A 23,528-nucleotide genomic window follows, 5' to 3' on the forward strand; every position below is an offset into this window, starting at 1 on the left:
ATTTTGGCCCATTCCTCCTGACAGAGCTGGTGTAACTGAGTCAGGTTTGTAGGCCTCCTTGCTTGCACACGCTTTTTCAGTTCTGCCCACAAATCTTCTATAGGATTGAGGTCAGGGCTTTGTGATGGCCACTCCAATACCTTTACTTTGTTGTCCTTAAGCCATTTTGCCACAACTTTGGAAGTATGCTTGGGGTCATTGTCCATTTGGAAGACCCATTTGTGACCAAGCTTTAACTACCTGACTGATGTGTTGAGATGTTGCTTCAATATATCCACATAATTTTCCTTCCTCATGATGCCATCTATTTTGTGAAGTGCACCAGTCCCTCCTGCAGCAAAGCACCCCCACAGCATGATGCTGCCACCCCCGTGCTTCACAGTTGGGATGGTGTTCTTCGGCTTGCAAGCCATCCCCTTTTTCCTCCAAACACAACGATGGTCATTATGGCCAAACAGTTCTATTTTTGTTTCATCAGACCAGAGGACATTTCTCCAAAAAGCACAATCTTTGTCCCAATGTGCAGTTGCAAACCGTAGTCTGGTTTTTTTATGGCGGTTTTGGAGCAGTGGCTTCTTCCTTGCTGAGCGGCCTTTCAGGTTATGTCGATATAGGACTTGTTTTACTGTGGATATAGATACTTTTGTACCTGTTTCCTCCAGCATCTTCACAAGGTCCTTTGCTGTTGTTCTGGGATTGATTTGCACTTTTCGCACCAAAGTACGTTCATCTCTAGGAGACAGAACGCGTCTCCTTCCTGAGCGGTATGACTGCTGCGTGGTCCCATGGTGTTTATACTTGCATACTATTGTTTGTACAGATGAACGTGGTACCTCAGGCTCCCAAGGATGAACCAGACTTGTGGAGGTCTACAATTTTTTTCTGAGGTCTTGGCTGATTTCTTTTGATTTTCCCATGATGTCAAGCAAAGAGGCACTGAGTTTGAAGGTAGGCCTTGAAATACATCCACAGGTACACCTCCAAGCCTATCAGAAGCTTCTAAAGCCATGACATCATTTTCTGGAATTTTCCAAGCTGTTTAAAGGCACAGTCAACTTAGTGTATGTAAACTTCTGATCCACTAGAATTGTGATACAGTGAATTATAAGTGAAATGATCTGTCTGTAAACAATTGTTGGAAAAATTACTTGTGTCATGCACAAAGTAGATGTCCAAACCAACTTGCCAAAACTGTAGTTTGTTAACAAGAAATTTGTGGAGTGCTTGAAAAACGAGTTTTAATGACTCCAACCTAAGTGTATGTAAACTTCCGACTTCAACTGTAGGCCTAAAGGCCGAGACAATAAGAAGACACAGTGGCAGAATAAATTCAACCACACCTTTGTTTTATCACAAAACCGGAGAGCAACCTCTGTCCAGTTTAGTCCACAAAGGATATTGCATGTAACAGACAGTTACATGACCTACAGGATGGTCAAGCAAGTTAATGTTTCTGACATTTTCAGACCACTAAACAATTATTGATTTATAACCACAGAGAGTTACCACAAGGAGCTGCCTCCACTATTCCAGCACCATTTCAACTTCAACATCATCAAATCACCTCTGCTTTGTCTAATACAGTGACAACTAAAAGATACCAAAAACAATTTAGTCCAATCAAAGTAAGCTAAATATGATGTGGCTGTCCATGGTTCTGATTTATGTGTGTGTGTGCGTGTGTGTGTGTGTGTGTGTGTGCGTACATGTCTGCTAAATGGCATATTATTATTATTATTATTACATGTAGAGAGACAGAAGGGCGCTGTTTCGCCTGCTTGGATGCTTTCTCCAGTGAGATACAGTCAGCCTCTTGCGAATTGAAAGAAATTATGAAACACAGAGATGAAATATAAATTATTTTGTATTTGTTAAAAAAAAAACATATTGGTCTATTTTTGGGGGATGCCTGGCTTCCCTTGGCAACCATGAATACATGCCACTGCACTACTGTTGTCCATTCAGGACATTCATCTTCACCAACTTTGCTGGATGTGCTGCTTGATTCGAATTCAGCATCCACTTCTGCCATCTTTACCATTTCTGGTCTTAGCAGATGACTTTCTTCGAAAATAATTATTTACTTGGGCTGTGTTCAGTTCGCATCGCTCACCTTCCCACAATCCCCTGCGCATTGCTCCGCGTGCTCCGGTTGAAATTGAATGGGGGCGGTATTTCGTCTGGTTTAGGCTTCCCTCTGATTGGCTGCTCACATGTAACACGTGTTGTACAGGGGTTTTGTAACTCTCTTTACGATTGATTACAAAACAAATTGTCAATATTTTCTACCAGTGCAGGCAAGACCTTGTGAAGGTAAGTCTAGTTTTGAAAACTAGTTTCAAAGGCACAAAGTAGTTCTTTGTAAACGGACTGTTGTGCCATTTGTTTACATGAGAAATTTGAAACGTTAAAACGCATTCATTGTAACTCAATTCGTTTACAACGTTAACTCTTATGAAACTATGTAGGCGTAATTGAACTCATACAGAGACATTCATTATGAAATAGGAAGTAGGCTACTTTTGTTAAAATATTTTAAAGCCCAGATAGGTAACCTATGCTGGACACAGTGTACCTTTTGAAGTCCATTACATCCCATCAAGATATTGAAAGTAACAGAATTAGAGGGCAACCAACTTCCATAAATGTCCAGCTAGGCTACTCTACTCCCCCTCACTTTAAAAGTGACCCATGTTCAAACCTCAATGCAACCAGAGGCACACTTTAGGCCTACTTTTTACAGCAATGTAAGGACTGAGAGGGAACCACTGGAGTGGAGCTTGAACTAACAATCCTGCAGGGCAAGTGTACATCCCACAGTGCAATAAAGGTCCCCTCCAGACGTAAGAAAATAGAAAATGACACAATTAAAAGTGAAAGTCGCCCAGTAAAAGCCTACTTGAGTAAAAGTATTTGTTTTTAAATATACTTAAGTATCAAAAGTAAATGTAATTGCTAAAATATACTTAAGTATCAAAAATAAAAGTATAAATTATTTCAAATTCCTTAGATTAAGCAAACCAGACTGCATCATTGCATTTTTTTAGGGATAGCCAGGGGCATGCTCCAACACTCAGATATAATTTACAAACAAAGCATGTGTTTAGTGAGTTCGCCAGATCAGAGGCAGTAGGGATGACCAGGGATGTTCTCTTGATAAGTATGTGAATTAGACCATTTTCCTGTCCTGCTAAGCATTCAAAATGTAACGAGTACTTTTGGGTGTCAGGGAAAATGTATGGACTAAAAAGCAAAATTTTCTTTAGGAATGTAATGAAGTAAAAGTAGTCAAAAATATAAATGGTAAAGTACAGATACCCCCAAAAACTACTTAAGTAGTACTTTCAAGTATTTTTACACAAGTACTTTACACCACTGTTGGCAAAGGACTAATAATGCACAGACTGGTTATCATAACATCATGTACAGTAAGTTAGTCAAAATACCTTTGCCTCCTTAATTCGTTCATTATTACAGGTAGGTAACCAAACCGGCATGGCTCATACCTGCATTCACTGGTTCCGCAAGGGGCTCCGACTGCACGACAATCCAGCACTGGTGGCTGCATTGCGGGACTGCAAGGAGATCTACCCTGTGTTTGTCCTGGACCCCTATGTCCCCAACAACGTCAACATTGGCATCAACCGATGGAGGTTCCTCATAAGAGCCCTTAAAGACTTGGATTGCAGCCTGAGGAAGCTCAATTCTAGGTAGGAATAAAAGGACAACTCTAAAGCATGATATCCAATGCTATTTCAGTTGCTTACTGAGTATGTTGTGTTGGTGGGACTGGGTACTGGGAAAGCAAAACAAACAATGTTTTTTTTTTGGTAATGGATCAATAAAGATGCATGTATTATGTTGATTAGTTAATGTAAGGGGTGGATAGAGAAATTAGATATGGTGTCTCTTCTTGGCCGTTTGTTGTGTGGTGATCCCAGATTGATGCCTACTGGTATTCTATTGTTGTGTGTGCTTCTCAAAAAGTTGACTGTGAGAACTAAAAAGTGTTGGTGGGGTCTCCACTCTCCAGGCTGTTTGTGGTGAAAGGTAAGCCAGAGGAGGTCTTTCCTAAGCTGTTCCAGAAGTGGAAGGTGACGAGGTTGACGTATGAGTATGACACAGAGCCCTTCAGCCTCCGCCGGGACAAGGAGGTGGTCCGGTTAGCCGAAGAGCACGGAGTAGAAATCATCTACAAAGTCTCCCACACCCTCTACAACATAGACAGGTGAGCGATCCTTAACGAGTGAATACTCTGTGCAGAGAAAGCTTATTGCTACCTTTAGAAATTGATGTAACACAATAAGAATCCAATTAAATTCTATGGAGACAGACATTTTAGAAAGAAACTGTCTTAATTGAAAAATAACATGTATATTATTTTACCCGTAGTATGCGCTCCAGCAGGTATATCTCACTGGTCATCCCCAAAGCCAACACCTCCTTTGGCCGCCATTCCTTGCAGTTCTCTGCTGCTAATGACTGGAACGAACTGCAAAAATTCTGAAGCTGGAGACTCTTATCCCCCTCACTAACTTTAAGCATCAGTTGTCAGAGCAGCTTACCGATCACTGCACCTGTACACAGCCATTCTGAAATTAGCCCACCCAACTACCCCATCCCCATATTGTTATTTATTTTGCTCATTTGCACCCCAGTATCTCTATTTGCACATCTTCTTCTGCACATCTATCACTCCAGTGTTAATACTAAATTGAAATTATTTTGCACTATGGCCTATTTATTGCATTAACTCCATAACTTACTACATTTGCACACACTGTATATATATGTTCTATTGTGTAATTGACTGTATGTTTTGTTTTATCCCATGTGTAACTCTGTGTTGTTGTTTTTATCGCACGGCTTTGCTTTATCTTGGCCAGGTCGCAGTTGTAAATGAGAACTTGTTCTCAACTAGCTTACCTGGTTAAATAAAGGTTAAATAAAATAAAAACATAACATGAACACCATCACTCAAGTTGCAAGACTATCTTGGATGCAGCACTAATGATCTGTGTCCCTGCTCCGTCATTCTTGTAGGATAATTGAAGAGAACAACGGGAAGGCTCCTCTGACCTACAATCGTCTGCAGACCCTTGTCAATAGTATCGGTCCTCCCAAAAGGCCTATCCCTGCTCCAACCAGTGAGGACATGAAGGGTAAGACCGACAGTCTTTTGGAATGCTTCTCCCATGTGAATATATTTACTGTGTCCTGATTCTCTGCCTTTATGACCTAAGTGTGCACTTGTTCACTTCACAGATTTAAAATGTGTAAAAATTATGTGTTAAACTTCCTCTAGCCAATGCTTAGGCCGAAACCAATCAAACGCTTTTAACTTTGTGAGGAAGAGTGGATAAGGGTTGAAAATGGCAGTTTTGGGCACTGATAAGTGACAAGAAGTTGCCCCCATCCCTCCCGCTAATTGGGAAAAGTTTGCACATTTTTGGTTGTCTGAGTGAGGGAAATGCTGTAATTTTAAGAGGACTCTATGTATTTTGAAAGATGACGTTGATTTATTATATTAAGTACCGCTTTGATGTCATACAACTAAGTCCAAATGTGCACTTCACATTTCCATATCATAAAACTCATGTCATATACAGTGTCAACGTTTATGATCATTATGTTTGATGTACAGTTACAAGATGACATGGCGTTATACCCTGGGTTGTTCTGAACAGAATGAGCCTATGTTTGTCTATTGTGAAGAACATCTGCTGAAGAACATGCACCTAAATGCACTCGACGCTTTTCAATGCGCACCAAAATTATGATCAGTTTCTCTGAATTGCCTTGTGAAAGCCTAACACTGTAAGATCGTATTTTATAACTTAGCTAGTCATGATGGCATTAGAACACACTTTCAAATGATGCCCACCTGACCCAGATATCGATTTATAATAGGCTGTTTTTGGATTGCCTAAACAACAGTAATTGTGTGATGGCGGGGATGCAGGGTTGTGTTAACTACAAGTGTTCTTGCTCTAGTTCCTCAACGGCACAGCTAGGACAGCAAAAAAAAAAAAAAAAAAACGTATAGTTGAATACTTTTCTTTGAGTCATAAAAGTGCATTGAAATGACTTAGGAACTGTTAACACTTTGGAGATGTGTGGCCACTTGGAGATACCAGTTCGTCCTCTCGCTCAAACCCGTGTAATTTATTTTTTCTTATGTTGCACCTACCCCGCATTTTCAAGGAATATTCTTATCATGTTACTGAATGTATTCAGAGTATTTCAGATTTTGTTATTAACAAATGTGGCAAAGTACATTAAATGTAAAATGCACATAAAAATCAACATTTCAATTTAGCCCTATCCATATAGGCCAATTCCCACAAGGGTTAACTTTTCTGCCTTTCTTCCTCACATTCAACTAGATGTAACGACTCGGTGCTCAGAGAAACATGAGGAGAACTATGGCATCCCCATGTTAGAGAAGTTGGATCAGGATCCTGAGGAGCTGTTCCCTGGTGGAGAGCAAGAGGCTCTGCGGAGACTGGACCAACACATGGAGAGAAAGGTACTCATGTATTTTGGCAGCCATCTTTATTACTGGTACATGGGCAATGGCAAGAGTGGAAGATGAAAAAACAATTTTCCTTCAAACACATTGGTCGGTATTTAGACTTAAGGTTCACACACTTATCCCAGACTTTCATGTAAATCATTAATTGATGTCAATGGGAAAGTTGGTTGAAAATTCAATTCCTTGTGTTCAATTTATTGTGTCGTCATTTGGTGTCACCCAGGAATGGGTGTGTGGCTTTGAGAAACCCCAGACGTCCCCCAACTCCCTGAGCCCCAGCACCACCGTCCTCAGCCCTTATATGACATTTGGCTGCCTGTCGGCACGCACCTTCTGGTGGAGACTGACCGACGTCTACAAAGGGGTGAGTCTCTTCTCAAGCCTATGAATCAACTTCCATTGATAGGTAATCATTTTTTTGCAGAGTTTGGTCATGCACAAGAATGGGAAGTCTTATTGTGGAACATTTTAAATAATGTCTGACGTCTTCCTACCTGTGTGGGATTTGTAGAAGAAGCACTCCCAGCCTCCCGTCTCGCTGCATGGCCAGCTACTGTGGAGAGAGTTCTTCTACACAGCCGGCCTGGGCATCCCCAACTTTGACAAGATGGAGGGAAACCCTGTGTGTACACAGGTGGACTGGGACAGCAACCCTGAGTATCTGGCTGCATGGGCAGAGGTAGGCCTGTAGAGCTCCTAACACATAGTGACAGTTTTCCAGTCAGAGATTAAGTCTACTCCTGGACTAAAAAGCAATTAATGGAGATTTTCCAATGAGCATGCTTTTTAGTCCAGGGGACTAGGCTCAATCTGTGTCTGGAAAACCGGACCATAAACCTCTGAAGAGTAGAATTTCACTTAATCTGATGCTATAGTAAAGCATGACATTGTTGTTTATCAATCCACTCACAATGTGATTGTGTTGCTCTGCAGGCCAGGACTGGTTTCCCCTTCATCGATGCCATCATGACCCAGCTGAGGCAGGAGGGCTGGATCCACCACCTGGCCCGGCACGCCGTGGCCTGCTTCCTGACCAGAGGAGACCTGTGGATCAGCTGGGAGGAGGGCCAGAAGGTATGGACTACCATACCTTGCCGTTACTGAGTCCCCTATTATTGCTGTCATTTAATAAGTCTCCTATTCCCTAGCCTAGCGGTTAAGAGCATTGGGCCAGTAACCGAATGGTCGCTGGTTTGAATCCCCGAGCTGACTAGGTGAAAAATCTGTTGATGTGCCCTTGAGCAAGGCACTTAACCCTAATTGCTCCTGTAAATCGCTCTGTATAAGAGTGTCTGCTAAATGACTAAAATGTAAATAGTGCACTACTTTTGACCAGGTCCCTGGTCAATAGTAGTGCACTAGGTAGGGTATAGGGTGCCATTTGAGGCGCAAACCCTATCCATGCTCAACCCCTATCCATGCTCAACCTTTCCTCATAAGTCTGTAAGGAAAGCACAATAACCAAATCAAAATGGTAATGTCTGGCTAAATGAGGCTAAATGCAGAGATTAGAGGAGCATCTCAATACTTGAAAGTAGGGTCCTTTCCTCTCATCCCCTTTTTTGAATGCATTGATCTGAAAACGTTGGAATCAATAGGCCTGAGACAAGGTATTGACACTATTTCAGAATATTTAGATGGACTTCAAGTTCTGACCACTGTATTATTGAGTTGTTTCTCATTGGACCCTGTTTGCTCCTCCCACAGGTATTTGAGGAACTGTTATTGGATGGAGACTGGTCCCTGAATGCTGGGAACTGGCAGTGGCTCTCTGCTAGTACTTTCTTTCACCAGTTCTTCAGGGTCTACTCGCCCATTGCCTTTGGCAAGAAAACAGACAAAAACGGAGACTACATCAAGTAAGAACATTAACCCTTACCAAAGCCAGAATGTTAGATTTATTACCTTGTAATACCATGATCTGAATCCTAAACTGTCGTGGTGCGTACCACCAACTGTTGTTAACATAGCCCCTCTAGTAAGATCTATGTCGTAAACCAGTCTAATTGGAATTAATGGCAGTAGAGGCATAGGTGACGCATTTCCTGCTTTTACCTATGCAGAAAAATAAAAGTAAGGCATGTGATGGATCAGAAAATGTGAAATGGAATTATAGTCAACCTAAAATATTGTCATATAATTATAAATACAGTTTATACAGGTTTTATACCCATTTATACCAACCCTAACCCTAAAATATATGTAAACAGACTATAAACGTCTCAGATTTTGTTCTCTTGGAAAGCCGTGAGTGCGATTTATGATACAGTATCAGTACTTGTTGCATTTACAACTTGTCCAAGTCCTATTATCAACTGATTTGAGCCAGTGTATGGCTGTGGATAGAGTGTACTGTTTGAATGGAATGTTGGCATATTGGCAGTTCATTAGAAAATATGATGGAATCATTCCTCTAAGACTGTCTGGCTAGCTAGCCAACACACATACAGTGCAGATATATTCTTCACATTCATTGGTTTACACAATATCTTATCACAGCACTGGCAAACCATGGTTGACCAACTCCCTGACCTAATTCTGTTGTAATCCTAATTCTATGGTTGTTAACCGCAACCAATCATGAACCTGTGTATTGAAGGAATTACCTGCCCCTCTTGAAGAAGTACCCAGCACAGTACATCTATGAGCCGTGGAAGGCTCCACGCAGCGTCCAGGAGGCAGCAGGGTGCATCGTGGGTAAGGACTACCCGCGGCCCATAGTGGCGCACGAGGTAATCAGCAAGAAGAACATCCAGAGGATGAAGGCGGCCTACGCCAAGAGATCCCCACATTCCAGCGAGGAGTCACCCGGCAAGGAGAAAGGTTTGTTTCCCCTAGGTACAGATATAGGATCAGCTTCCCCCAATCTTAACCATAGAATAGGATAACACAGAGCGCCATTATTCTGACTTTGGATCTGCATGCTCAAACTTGCACACAAGTCTCCCATTGATATCAATAAATGATATGTGAAAGTCCAAGTTGTGCACGTGGATCTTAAATCAGAATATCACCCTGAATGCCTTACAAAGCACTACTTATCGCTAGTACTGACAAGTTATGATACTGTTGGTGAAAGTACTAATCGTAGGCATTTGACAGGGACTGTAATAAATATGTGCTGCTATATCCTTCTTGATGGAATGAATATTTGAAGCTCATGGTTTGCAAGTAGGTATGTGACAAATGTACACATTTTCTTAGTGTTTAAACTGCCATTTATCGTTTAAACAAACAAAACATTACGTCTAATGCAGTCCTGGCTACCTACCAGACGGCACTCACCTTACTGCTGTCCCCTACCCACTCATAACGATGGTGTAAATGCCGTTTTAGGTTCTCTGTGTGCCTCTGCTCCATGTTCCTAGTACATGGGACTACATGGCTCGTTGCAGCGTCTTCATAGACGTCCAACAATGTATTAACACCACGTATGGTGTTTGAGAGTTTACGCTTTGCATTTGCAGAGCAATCATTGTACAATTTCTCAATCTGGTTTGTCACGGTTTTTCGACATGACATCTTGTAGTCTGGTCCTAGATATGCCATTAGGGTATTGAAGCCGACATCCTCTACCATTGACAATGGCTGCAATGATTTTCTCACGCAGTCCCTTATCCCACTGCTGCCAGCAATGGGTTGGGTCTCACGGTGCCTCCCTTTCAGCATTGCACTACTGTAGCTGAATTCCACCTCGCAGTTTGCATTTCATCAACTTCTCATTTAACTAAGGTATTGCCATACAGGACTTCACTGCTGTTGCTTTCATGTCTCACTCTCTGCCATTTTTCCAACGGTTAACGACAATGAGGTGCGGAGCGCTTTATATCAGTGGCAAATAATTTAAAAGATGCATATCATATCTTATATTTACAGCATTGTTGTAGCATTATTTGTAAAAAATAAATCGAAACGTTGACGATCCCAAATTCGTTTAAACGTTACACCCCTATTTGCAATGGTTTTAATTTATATAAAGAGTAGGAATGGATTAACTCTTTCTCTTGCTTTTGAAGGTAGAAAACGCAAAGCGCCATCTGTTGTGGACATGCTGATAAAGAAGAAGAAATGATAAAAATTAATGATATTGTTTTATGGAGAAAAGTGTGAATCTACTCCTATTAGAGCTTGTGTGGGTTTAAATGTCACTTTTTTTACATTATGACTTTCAATGTATGGGAATTGGAGGGCTTTTTCAGGTATGTGCTGAAAATAAAAACGCTTTGGCTAAACATAATTCAAACAAGGCAGTCATTTCAAATATTAAGGGAATTTATTGCAGTGAAATTTGGCCTGTAAAATAAGCAATGCACATGCAGCAGGAGATCAACACACTGAAGAAAACAACCATACATGCGGTAAAGAGATGGAACGCAGACTGTGGTGGATAGAAGGACGCAGTCACTGGCGCCCATAAAAAAAAAAAGCTGATCTAACTTAAGTGGATATTCGTCAAATCCGTCATGATTGTGTTCTGAACAGGCCCACAAGGTGGTTACTAAAATCCGATTTGGATATATTTGGATATATTGTTCTCGCTGCATAATATTTAAAAGTTGTCCTTTTCAGGTTTACAAAAATGTCTGCTAAATGCCAACTCCCGTTCGAATAAGGTTGTAGCATAACTAGCATATAGAAATCAGGGGTGGTAGTCAGTCGTCGTTTAACTGTAATGCAGTTGATTGGTGACGATAACATGAACATGGATTGGGGTTGACATCTATACAAGGATTATGCTCAGATTCTTACCCCAACAGTGTGAAATACAAACAATAGCCTAAATGTAGGATAATTTTGATGGGCGGCAATGAGGAGACTCTGGACCTACCCCCCAGGGGGGCGTTTCCATTGTTTTGGTCAATCTATTGACGTCTACCGCATCACATGTATTTGTATAAATGTTAATGCTTCATATGTGATCAAGAGTCAAATTAACTACTTTAGACACCCATGGCTTCAATTACAAAATCACATTTAAGTCATTTAGCAGACGCTCGACTTACAGTTAGTGAGTGCATACATTTTCATACTGGCCCCCAGTGGGAAACAAACCCACAACCCTGGCGTTGCAAGCGCCATGCTCTACCAACTGAGCTACAGGGGACTATTAAAGACGGTCACTAGCCAGGAATACTGGACATCAATTGGTAGAGTGGTGAGTAGTGCTCTCAGAAAGTACATCAAACTAGTATTTCCAGTTACTGGGATCCAGTGAAATACACTATTTTCGTTGACCATAAGTCCAGGGGTAGGCCTAGCTCCTGTTCGCCCAGGGGTAGGCCTAGCTCCTGTTCGCCCAGGGGTAGGCCTAGCTCCTGTTCGCCCAGGGGTAGGCCTAACTCCTGTTCGCCCAGGGGTAGGCCTAGCTCCTGTTCGCCCAGGGGTAGGCCTAGCTCCTGTTCGCCCAGGGGTAGGCCTAGCTCCTGTTCGCCCAGGGGTAGGCCTAGCTCCTGTTAGCCCAGGGGTAGGCCTAGCTCCTGTTAGCCCAGGGGTAGGCCTAGCTCCTGTTATCCCAGGGGTAGGCCTAGCTCCTGTTATCCCAGGGGTAGGCCTAGCTCCTGTTCGCCCCAGCTATATTATTCATACAAAACATATCCTGAATGTTTTATCTATAGATGCATAATCAAGCCATACAATACAGGTTTACCTTTGCTGTCAGGGCTCTCTTCTACCCCCTTTCTTCTCTTCCTCATCCCACAAAGTCCCTCACTCCTTCCTGAGATGCGTTTCTGCCTCATCCCATTTTTTCCATTCTTGCGGTCAGAGTTCTGAGCACTCCCAAGCTATGGGTGACTGTTTCTAAGTACAAAGCACTTTGGCTGAGGCCGCTGCCATGTGGTCTCACCGGTAGACCACTGAATTGAGCTTGTGAATTGTGCGGTCGTTCCCTCATGCACTTTAGTGAAGAAATGAATAGGACACCATTCACCTTACCAGAAACTTGTGCAAACTCACATTTCGAGACCATATACCGCAAGACTGTAGAATGGGACAAGGCATTCCTCTTTTCTCCCTTCGCCAAAATGTCCAACTCATCCTCTCCCTCTTAGACAATGTTCCGCTCTAACATGGGTTCCTTGGTCATGATGCGTTTGAAGCTGAGGGCGCTCAGGTCCAGGGTCTTGAAGCCCCCGTCCAGGATGAGTTCGGCCATGGCGCGCCCCACTGCCGGCGAGTGCTGCAGCCCGTGCCCGCTGAAGCCTGTGGCGAAGAACATGTTGTTGACCAGCGGGTGCATGCCCACAATGCCGTTCTGGTCAAATGTGTTGTAGTCATAGAAGCCGGCCCATGCGCTCGTCACCTGAAAGGAGTGAAGAGAGACGGTGTTAAAATAGGAGGGACAGAAGTTATCGGCAAAGATATGGAGCTAATTTGAAAGCAGCACAAAGGACAGAAGCAGAAACAGTAGCAATAGATTTATCAACTGTACTGACTTTCCCTCGGAAAAGGGAACGTTCATTAGAGCATACGGATGGAACCGCCCTGTTTCTAACATTTGGTGCCTACTGAACACAACCCAGTTTTCAGAGGCGAGGAAGGTTGGAACTATTAAGACCCATTTTACTATGTAATTCTGTGGTTGCAATGGTACATCAATTTACCTTGAGGCACTCAAAGGCAGGGACCCGGTGGGCCAAATGGGGCCAGATCTTCTCCTGGAAGAACTCGTGGTCCACCTCCAGGTTATTGGTCTCTGGCTCCTCTTCCTGAAGGGGTTGCAAATAATGAACACCACTTCCCAGACTCCTTTGGGGCGAGTTCAGTAGAGCAAAGATGGGAGAAAGGAGAAATCCCTCAACCAAAAACTAATTGGTTGTTCTGTCTCAAAGCGTTTTCTCCCATTTTTGAGCTTACTGAATGCTGTTTATTGAACCATTATTTGAGGTTAGCCTAATATAGAATCTAGATAATTTTTGGAAGAGCGACCTCATCAGCTGACTCAGGGTTCAAAATGTAATAGTTAGAGAGGAATAAGGCAATCCTCTTCCTCACCTCCTCTGGTGACATCCCAGCAATGTAGTTTCCTCCCAGCCCCTCTCGTCTGAAGTACACTCCAGAGTAGTCTACGAGGAAGGGAGTGTCCAGCCCTGGCCCGTTTGGACAGTGGACCACATAGATGAACCTAGACGAAGACCCACAAGAAATACACTGATATATCAGTACCACAAACACATAATATACAGAGGCCTGATACAGTTTTTTCCCCCCAAAGTAGCCGGTGATTTGTGATATCATCAGTGTTATGATACAGTACATCGGGGGGTGGGGAGCCTTTGTGTTCCAACTACATCCATTCATGCTCCTCTATTCAACGTACCTTTTCCTGGGCTCCACGGGTAGCGGGATGCCAGCGATGGTGTCTTTCGGGCCGAACCCGATGCCCATCATCTCTGCCACCTTACTGGAGTAGGCACCTGCAGCGTTCACTACGATGGCACACTCCACAGGCTGGTACTCCAGACTGTTGGGCATCTGGACCTACTCAAGACACCAGGGACAGGTACTTAGGAATGGACCATAATGGTGGAGAGATCCTAGCTTCTGTTTGAGCTGGGTCGTGTTCAGTAGGGACAAACATTTTGAAATGGGGAGGTATTACTTGAACATGTCCAAATTACTGTAAAATACAGATTGTTGTCCCCTATGATGAAATTGGGGAGGGGACTGTAGTTCAGTCTCCGTCTGTCCGTTAGTCACATGCGACCTCAGACAGCACTGGCGATTTTGGCGAAACTTGGGTGAATGATGCGTCTTGCCAGAGAGAGGGGGGGGGGGGGTGCATCATTCGTGGGGGATGATGTTTACTGTTGCAAAATGTTTTGCCCTACTCAACTGTTTCTCTCAACCCTGCGTTGATTAACTCAAGTGATGATCTGGGTGTTAAAATATTTTGATCTTGACTCAGGAATGAGTCTGCACACTAAATTAGTTTGCCCTCTAAAACACAGGAGATCGAGGTAAACACAGCAACTGAATTGGAGTTCATGTTCAGTGAAAATTTTCCTTGCACAAATCAGGAGTCATACTTACATTAGCATACTTAATTCTCCTGAAATCCACCTTGTCTCCTTCTGCAGTAGTCATTGTGTTTGTGGTATACCTAAAACCTGAAACACAGCATCACCAAAATCATCAATATACAGCTCGGTTAGATTGGTTTAGCTTGGCTCAGTAGTGTGTACATGGCTTGTCTGTTCCACAATGCTGTGACATTGGCACAAGCACAAACCTGTGACTTCTCCAAAGCACTGGTAGACCCCCATGGAGATGGCCTTCCGTCTGAAAGCGTTCAACAGCATCCAGGGGTCGAACCAGCCCTCGTTCTCCAGCCCTGGGGGCAAAAAGGGCAAAGGGAGGAGGTGACATTGTCAAAGTAGAGATCACTTCGGAGAAGAGAGCCAGTTTATGCTTAACCCAGAAAGGAAGTCATTTCATTGGTTCTAGCCAACAAAATCATGGGGCGAGTCTGTGCCAGGTTGCAAATTATTGATGGATTGCTTTTCTTCACGAGCAGTGTGTGAGAACACTAACAGGATTATATTGTTCCACTGATAACAATCAACATTACTGGAAAAGTTATGCAAGACATACTCCCTAGTGTTCCAGTAGCTAACCCCTTACACTCATGGGAATTGGCCTATATGGATAGGGCTACATTGAAATGTTTCTTGCAGAAGAAATATGGAAAGCATATGCATAACCATATTAGCAATTAAAAGGGAACAGTTAGGAGATTATGGGAAAATTATTACACTAAAGGTGAGGACAACAGTTGACACAAGACTGAATCCAAACATTACACTTGATATGATGTGCATTTTACATTTACTGTACTTTTCGCTGCAAAGTAGAGTCTTTTTTTTTTTGTCTATTAGCTATGCCGTTGAGGAACTAGAGCAAGCACACTTGTAGTTGTTTTGTTTGGAACACAACCCTGCATCCCCACCTTTATACAATTATTATTTTAATTTTTTTACGCAATCCAAAAACAGCCCATTATAAATCACAATCTGGCTCAGTTGGGCATCATTTGAAAGCTTCTTCTATTTCCAACATGACTAACTAAATTATAAAATACAATCTTCGTGTTAGGCTTTCACAAGGCAATTCAGAAAAGCAGATAGTAATTTTGGTGCGCATAGAAAGGAGTCATGAGTGCATTCCGATGTGTGGTCCGCAGCAAATTCTCTTCACAATACAACAAACACAGGCTCATTATGTTCAGGACAACCCAGGGTATAACACCATGTCATCTTGTAACTGTATATCAAACATAGTGATCATAAACGTTGACACTATCTTACAGTGAGGGAAAAAAGTATTTCATCCCCTGCTGATTTTGTACGTTTGCCCACTGACAAAGACATGATCAGTCTATAATTTTAATGGTAGGTTTATTTGAACAGTGAGAGACAGAATAACGCATGTCAAAAATGTTATAAATAGATTTGCATTTTAATGAGGGAAATAAGTATTTGACCCCCTCTCAATCAGAAAGATTTCTGGCTCCCAGGTGTCTTTTATACAGGTAACGAGCTGAGATTAGGAGCACACTCTTAAAGGGAGTGCTCCTAATCTCAGCTTGTTACCTGTATAAAAGACACCTGTCCACAGAGCAATCAATCAAATCAGATTCCAAACTCTCCACCATGGCCAAGACCAAAGAGCTCTCCAAGGATGTCAGGGAAAAGATTGTAGACCTACACAAGGCTGGAATGGGCTACAAGACCATCGCCAAGCAGCTTGGTGAGAAGGTGACAACACTTGGTGTGATTATTCGCAAATGGAAGAAACACAAAATAACTGTCCATCTCCCTCGGCCTGGGGCTCCATGCAAGATCTCACCTCGGAGTTGCAATGATCATGAGAACGGTGAGGAATCAGCCCAGAACTACACGGGAGGATCTTGTCAATGATCTCAAGGCAGCTGGGACCATAGGCACCAAGAAAACAATTGGTAACACACTACGCAGTGAAGGACTGAAATCCTGCAGCGCCCGCAAGGTCCCCCTGCTCAAGAAAGCACATATACATGCCCGTCTGAAGTTTGCCAATGAACATCTGAATGATTCAGAGGAGAACTGGGTGAAAGTGTTGTGGTCAGATGAGACCAAAATCGAGCTCTTTGGCATCAACTCAACTCGCCGTGTTTGGAGGAGGAGGAATGCTGCCTTTGACCCCAAGAACACCATCCCCACCGTCAAACATGGAGGTGGAAACATTATGCTTTGGGGGTGTTTTTCTGCTAAGGGGACAGGACAACTTCACCGCATCAAAGGGACGATGGACGGGGCCATGTACCGTCAAATCTTGGGTGAGAACCTCCTTCCCTCAGCCAGGGCATTGAAAATGGGTATTCCAGCATGACAATGACCCAAAACACACGGCCAAGGCAACAAAGGAGTGGCTCAAGAAGAAGCACATTATGGTCCTGGAGTGGCCTAGCCAGTCTCCAGACCTTAATCCCATAGAAAATCTGTGGAGGGAGCTGAAGGTTCGAGTTGAACAAACGTCAGCCTCGAAACCTTAATGACTTGGAGAATATCTGCAAAGAGGAGTGGAACAAAATCCAACCTGGTGGCCAACTACAAGAAACGTCTGACCTCTGTGATTGCCAACAAGGGTTTTGCCACCAAGTACTAAGTCATGTTTTGCAGAGGGGTCAAATACTTATTTCCCTCATTAAAATGCAAATCAATTTATAACATTTTTGACATGCGTTTTTCTGGATTTTGTTGTTGTTATTCTGTCTCTCACTGTTCAAATAAACCTACCATTAAAATTATAGACTGATCATGTCTTTGTCAGTGGGCAAACGTACAAAATCAGCAGGGGATCAAATACTTTTTTCCCCTCACTGTAAATTAGTTCTTTGATATGGCAATGTGAAGTGCACATTTGGACTCAGTGTTTGGCTTGCTTGTATGACATCAAAGCAGTATTTAATATAATCCTCAACGTCTCATCTTTCAAAATACAGAGTCCTCGTAATTTATAGCATTTCCTCACTCAGACAAAACATTTGCATGGGGGCAACTTTTTGTTGCGCGAGGTGCTCAAGTTCAGAATGGCTGTCAGTCAAAACCCATACAGAGCTGTGAAGCAGAGACCCTGAGCTCTGACTTCATGTTTAGCATGTTACTGTACAGCCACTGCGTTCAAATTTAGGCACTTATCAGTGTCAATCTGCAATTTTCAACCTGTATACGGGTATGAGTGTAAAAGGTTAATCAGTGAATTACTTGACAGACGTGTCTGGACTGCTGCACTGAAAGCATGCTTAACTGGCTAACAGTACTGAATTTAGAGATACATTGACGAAGACAGGGCGTACAACACACTGGCTATACACTCAGTGACCAGTTTATTAGGTACACCACCCCGTTCACGAAAATGGTTCGCTCCTACAGACAGTGAGGACAGTGAGTCACGTGGCCGTGGCTTGCTATATAAAGCAGGCAGACATTGAGGCATTCAGTTACTGTTCGATTGAACGTTAGAATGGGCAAAACGAGTGACCTGAGCGTGGTATGATCGTCGGTGCCAGGCGCACCGGTTCCAGTATCTCAGAAACGGCCGGCCTCCTGGGCTTTTCACGCACGACAGTGTCTAGGGTTTCCCGAGAATGGTGCGACAAACAAAAAACATCCAGTAAGCGGCAGTTCTGTCGGCGAAAACAGCTCGTTGATGAGAGAGGTCGAAGGAGAATGCAAGAATTGTGCAAGCTAACAGGCAAATAACAGCGCAGTAAAACAGTGGTGTGCAGAATGACATCTCGGAACACACAACTTCTCGGTCCTTGTCACAGATGGGCTATAGCAGCAGACAACCACACCGGGTTAAAAGCCCAGGAGGCCGGCCGTGTAGCTCAGTTGGTAGAGCATGGCGTTTGCAACGCCAGGGTTGTGGGTTCGTTTCCCACGGGGGACCAGTATGAAAAAAGAATGTATGCACTCACTAACTGTAAGTCGCTCTGGATAAGAGCGTCTGCTAAATGACTAAAATGTAAAAATGTTAAACTCCTATCAGCTAAAAACAAGAAGAAGCGGCTCTAGTGGGCACGCGATCACTAACACTGGACAATTGAGGAGTGGGAAAAACATTGCCTGGGCCGACGAATCCCGGTTCCTGTTGAGTCATGCTGATGGCAGAGCCCCATCCTGTCTGGTGTCAACGGTACAGGCTGGTGGCGGTGGTGTAATGGTGTGGGGAATGTTTTCCTGGCACAAGATAGGTCACTTGATACCAATTGAGCAAAGTTTGAACGTTTTTGACACCTTCTAGAACCCATGCCCCGAAGAATTTCGGCTGTCCTGGAGGCAAAGGGGGGTTCGACCCAGTAGTTGGGTGTACCTAGTACCTAATAAACTGGCCACTGAGTGTATATTGCAACTGTTCAGAAATGTTGAACATATTGCTTATTGGATCTCAGATCTCAGTCAATGTACCAAAGACTGCATATGCTACATTTGCTTTAAAGAAGACAATATTCATTGTCTTATTGTTGCATGGACCCAGATTATGCCCCCTTAAGCGTTTCAGGTAATACTATATTGTCTTCTGTCCCTCATAACAATAACAAAGTCACAAAGAAGATCTGTACTCACCATATGAAGCCAGCACTACTCCATCAGTGTTGATCCATGGAAATTTCTCCTTCAGTTGTGTGGGTGAAAGAAGAGAGACTTTTGCTCCAGCATGTCTGATTTTGAATTAAAATGAATAGCGATTGTCAAATTACGGCATCAGGGTCCATTTAAATATTTGCATGATGGCATATTTTTGTGTAGGGTGCGTAAGTGTAGCGTGTAGGGTACAAGTGTTCACCTCTGGGTGCTGTAGTTTTCTTCCATGATATGAGCCACTTTTTCACTGGCCAGAAAGAGATATCCGGAGTGGTTGAACTGCAGGTCCACGGGGTCTTCATTCAGTACACTCAAGTGTTCCTGAGAAGGCACAACAAACTGTCAATCACTTTACACTCAAACAATCAAAAAACACTTAATCAACAGGGCTATAGAATGCCATAAACAAATGGATAGTTGTCACTATTGTCCCAAGCTGCAAAGACAGAAGTACCACTATCTCCCTAAAAATTATTTTAAAACTATCCCTAACCTTATGCTTAAAACCCAAACCTTTTATGAAGAACAAAAAACTATTTTGTGTATTCAGGAAGCAGCTAATGGGAATCCCATAATAGATACAAATAGTACATTTTGACTGCAGATTGGCCATATATTGACAGGGTTGCCAATGCCTCATGTGGACAACTCAAGTGGTGTATGGAAATGGTCAACTGTATTATATGAGTACTGTATTATATGAGTAAACAACCTGACACTAGCTAGATGTCACAGTAAACAACCTGACACTAGCTAGATGTCACAGTAAACAACCTGACACTAGCTAGATGTCACAGTAAACAACCTGACACTAGCTAGATGTCACAGTAAACAACCTGACACTAGCTAGATGTCACAGTAAACAACCTGACACTAGCTGGTGGTCACAGTGACTTAATGACTGACACTAGCTAGAGGTCACAGTGACCTAATAGCTGACACAAGCTGGTGGTCACAGTGACTTAATGATTGACACTAGCTGGTGGTCACAGTGACCTAATGGCTGACACTTGCTGGTGGTCACAGTGTCAGTGACCTACATTGATGTTCCTCATGAAGTCAGCAGAGGCCATGGACAGGTGGATGTTCTCTGGCAGGGAGAACTGCTGTCGAATCCCCCCAGCAGACAGCACCGTGGAGGCCTGGGAGTACTGGATAGACAGGGAGATAGAAGATACAGATTAGCACATAGATTTAGTCTGTGCACTACTCTGTGATGGTGTAGCAGTCAAAAATGATTTGACTAGCATCTGATCTAAGATGACTTAAGAGTCTAGTCTCTTTGTTTATACTTGGTCATCAAGGAAAGGTGATATGGAAAGGAACGTTTCAGCGACCATTAGGACAGCCCCAAGCCTGAGGTGCATCCCAATAATATGCACTCGTTTACTACTTCCCACAAATCTAAAAGCATTGGATTGATAGAGGCATGGGTACTGGGAGTTTCCACCATATTTCTTATACCAGTCATTTCCTTTAAAATCAGTGAAGGGAAGTGAACATGTGCACACAGAGACAGGAGAGATTATTGGGACATAGCTTGAGGTTCAAATGTATTCAGAGGACGCCAGTATGAAAATGTATGCACTCACTAACTGTAAGTCGCTCTGGATAAGAGCGTCTGCTAAATGACTAAAATGTAAAATGTAAGGACGTGAGTGAGGTCACGTGACACAGCCTAGGCCACTCACAGTGGGGTCCTTCTCAACCACCAGCACCCGCACCCCGTCCCGAATCATCTCTTTCTGCTTCAGCCAATAGGCAATGGACCAGCCCACCACGCCACCTCCTACGATCACGATGTCCGCCCTCTCAGGGGGGAGTGAGCGGTTCTTCTCAAACGGAGTCCAGTCACTGCCAGGCATGGCGTCCGCCGCTTTCTCCCTGAACGCTTTGAACTGGTTCTCCAGATCTGTGTTGAGAAATAGATTGTTATTGTTATTTCTATTAGGACATTTTACATTTTAGTCATTTAGCAGGCTCTCTTATCCAGAGCGACTTACAGTTAGTGAGTGCACACATTTTTTATTTAATTTTTTATACTGGTCCCCCGTGGGAAACGAACCCACAACCCTGGCGTTGCAAACGCCATGCTCTACCAACTGAGCTACACGGGACTATAAGGCACTCTGAATGTGTCATTCTAGTTATCTGGTTGTAACTACTAAAGTGACTTAGTTCTCATATCTGGCTGCAGAGGGACTTGATGATAATACATGGCATTCACACCAACTACAAGAAGAATTTCAACTGTTATTTTTCCCTTTCAGATCTAATTTCAAATACAGGTTACCATACTAAAATTATGTAAGGGAGTCATTTCAACACAATGTCAACAAAAAGTATATTATTACAGCAAACGGCACAAAATGTCAACAATCAAAATGCATATAGTAGTTTATCATCAATTTCTATAGAGGAACATGAAATGTCATGGAAACTACTTTGGCAAATTAGCTAGCTAGGTAGGACACAAAGGCAAAAGTGAAAAAAGTTGATCATCTCACCTTTGAAGAACTCATTTTGCACGGGTCTACCAGTGTTGATGTTTCGGGACCAAAGGGTGCAGAGTTGCGTGTGTTTATGGATAAATCGCGAGGAAACATGAATTCCATGAGCGGCACGCGCTGTCATGTGCAGTCCCTTCCACATTGACATTGCTGGAACTTGAACGATATCTGCTCTCTAGCAGCACTACTAGCACACTGGAGATGCTAAGGTAAGCTGGCTATCAAGCTTCTGAGCACTGATTTAAAGTGGTGTGTTGGCTAACCTTATGTAAACTCGACATTAATATTTACCATTAGCAACTCTATCTGGTAGTGATGCAACGATTTACACCTGAACTCCGATGCAGTTTTCACAGCACTACGATTCGACACAACGTATCGACGCTTGCGTCGAAGTAACAATACCACGTGATGATGACGTTCTTCTTCTGTGGGTTTTATGGCGGACTACATCCAAAAGTTGTATTGCCGCCACCAACTGGACGGTTTGAAACCACAAAATATATAACATAAAAAATAAATACATACTTTAGTGATACTAACTTACTCCACCCTAATAAAAATTGTACATTGCCAAAACAAACAAAACTCCCATTTCTTCCTTCTTTTAGTTCTCCATATCTCCCTTCTCATGCTCTAGGACATGATAGAGTGATATGGCTTTTGCCAATATTCCATGTAACAAAAGAAAAATCCATACATAATTGGGAAACTAACTAAATCAACCCAAATAAAATAGTACATTGACAAAACAAAGGTCCCATTTCTTCCTTCTTTTAAATCTCCATATCTCCATTCTCAGTCTCTAGGGCCTGAGATGGTGGTACGGCTTTTGACAATATTCCATGTAACTCTTTTGCCGAGAAATCTTTCAGCCCCAGGAACCGTTCAGCCGCCACCACAATGATTTCTATCTTCCTAGATCTTTTCTCCACCTTGGCAGTGCCATTAATCACCATTGTGATAAAGGCCACAAAGTCCACCTTTTTAACCTTTAAAATTTCAGGATGATCTTGGTGAAAGGCAACCCCTGCAGCTTGCATTGAAGGCCTGTCCACTACCATGGACTCTTCAGGAGCACCATTCAAACCCTCAACCCTTTTAACCGCTGCTGCATAGGAAATGCTCTGTACATCCCTAACTTTGGCCACATCATTTTCTTTCACCCTTGTCAGGCATTCAAAAGACGTGGCTTCATGGTTCCCACCACAATTGCAACATTTCACTTTTTCATCACTTTTATAACACATTAAATGATATTTTCCACAACTTGGACATCTCGGTTTCTCCCTTCTGCAAACCCTTGACACATGACCAAAGGCTTTACAGTGATCACACTGCATTGGTCTTGGGATAAATGCTCTGACTTTTTAGTTTATATACCCCAACTGCACTTGAGTAGGGAGAGACTATATATCAAAAGACAAAAACGCTTCACTTTTTCATCATTCACCACTCGATTCATCCATCAACCACTCCAGGAATATTTTTTATCTCTTTAACATCGACTTCCCAAGGGACGCCAGATATTATCCCCTTGAGGGTGTTAAGTTGCGTCAATTCAAATCTGGTATTAGGAACAAAAGAGGTCAATACACGTCTTCTAAATAGACTAGTATTTTAATTAATGCAAAACCTTCAATGGTAAATATGACGTTCGTATATACGGGTCCACTGAAATACCTCGCAGGGCACTCAGAGAACTAATCCATTATTACAGGTTCTTCCTCAAATACTCTGACAGAGAGAGAGTTCCTACCTCTCTGCTGGCCAATCAGAGTAGAGACTGAGCGTGGTTTAGACTTACTCAGCCTATCCGTTGACGCACGGGCTAGTTCCAGACCCTTGGCGCATCCC

The 23,528-nt window shown here is 42.9% G+C and overlaps 2 protein-coding genes across 5 annotated transcripts; one reads left to right on the top strand and one right to left on the bottom strand.

Annotated features, from left to right (window-relative positions):
• Positions 1-2,211: 2,211 nt before the first annotated feature.
• Positions 2,212-10,772, top strand: cry5 (cryptochrome circadian regulator 5). 2 transcript variants are annotated; one of them, XM_084170908.1, is made up of 11 exons: positions 2,212-2,313; positions 3,478-3,710; positions 4,034-4,228; positions 5,044-5,162; positions 6,387-6,529; positions 6,759-6,899; positions 7,047-7,214; positions 7,469-7,609; positions 8,243-8,394; positions 9,135-9,358; positions 10,552-10,772. In XM_084170908.1, the coding sequence occupies exons 2-11, from the start codon at positions 3,496-3,498 to the stop codon at positions 10,605-10,607; spliced, it is 1,554 nt and encodes a 517-aa protein (XP_084027034.1). In that variant the 5' UTR covers positions 2,212-2,313; positions 3,478-3,495; the 3' UTR covers positions 10,608-10,772. The 2 variants fall into 2 exon arrangements, with proteins under 2 accessions (XP_084027034.1, XP_084027033.1); XM_084170907.1 differs by lacking the exon at positions 10,552-10,772 and having other exon boundaries at positions 9,135-9,511.
• Positions 10,773-10,792: 20 nt separating this feature from the next.
• On the bottom strand, positions 10,793-22,014 carry foxred1 (FAD-dependent oxidoreductase domain containing 1). 3 transcript variants are annotated; one of them, XR_014613888.1, is made up of 12 exons: positions 21,669-22,014; positions 20,853-21,073; positions 20,202-20,312; positions 19,364-19,482; positions 19,144-19,238; positions 14,766-14,867; positions 14,567-14,643; positions 13,854-14,014; positions 13,529-13,658; positions 13,138-13,242; positions 11,898-12,836; positions 10,793-11,816 (listed from the first exon to the last, which is right to left on the bottom strand). XR_014613888.1 is itself a non-coding variant. In XM_084170909.1 (11 exons), the coding sequence occupies exons 1-11, from the start codon at positions 21,817-21,819 to the stop codon at positions 12,582-12,584; spliced, it is 1,527 nt and encodes a 508-aa protein (XP_084027035.1). In that variant the 5' UTR covers positions 21,820-22,014; the 3' UTR covers positions 10,793-12,581. The 3 variants fall into 3 exon arrangements, 1 of the variants encoding a protein (XP_084027035.1); XR_014613889.1 differs by having other exon boundaries at positions 11,493-12,032; positions 12,087-12,836; XM_084170909.1 differs by having other exon boundaries at positions 10,793-12,836.
• Between the last annotated feature and the right edge of the window lie 1,514 nt (positions 22,015-23,528).

Source organism: Coregonus lavaretus, assembly GCF_964263955.1.
Source record: "Coregonus lavaretus genome assembly, chromosome: 10".
Taxonomy (NCBI): Eukaryota; Metazoa; Chordata; class Actinopteri; order Salmoniformes; family Salmonidae; genus Coregonus; species Coregonus lavaretus.

Excerpts from the sequence above, each read along its gene's own strand:
- cry5 (XM_084170907.1), top strand. The coding sequence starts at position 3,496 with ATGGCTCATACCTGCATTCACTGGTTCCGCAAGGGGCTCCGACTGCAC. Across the intron at positions 4,229-5,043 it reads ACCCTCTACAACATAGACAG|GATAATTGAAGAGAACAACG; the intron begins GTGAGCGATCCT and ends TCATTCTTGTAG. Across the intron at positions 7,215-7,468 it reads ATCTGGCTGCATGGGCAGAG|GCCAGGACTGGTTTCCCCTT; the intron begins GTAGGCCTGTAG and ends GTTGCTCTGCAG.
- foxred1 (XM_084170909.1), bottom strand. The coding sequence starts at position 21,819 with ATGTCAATGTGGAAGGGACTGCACATGACAGCGCGTGCCGCTCATGGA. Across the intron at positions 14,644-14,765 it reads GTGCTTTGGAGAAGTCACAG|GTTTTAGGTATACCACAAAC; the intron begins GTTTGTGCTTGT and ends GCTGTGTTTCAG. Across the intron at positions 14,015-14,566 it reads GGAGAATTAAGTATGCTAAT|GTCCAGATGCCCAACAGTCT; the intron begins GTAAGTATGACT and ends TGTCTTGAGTAG.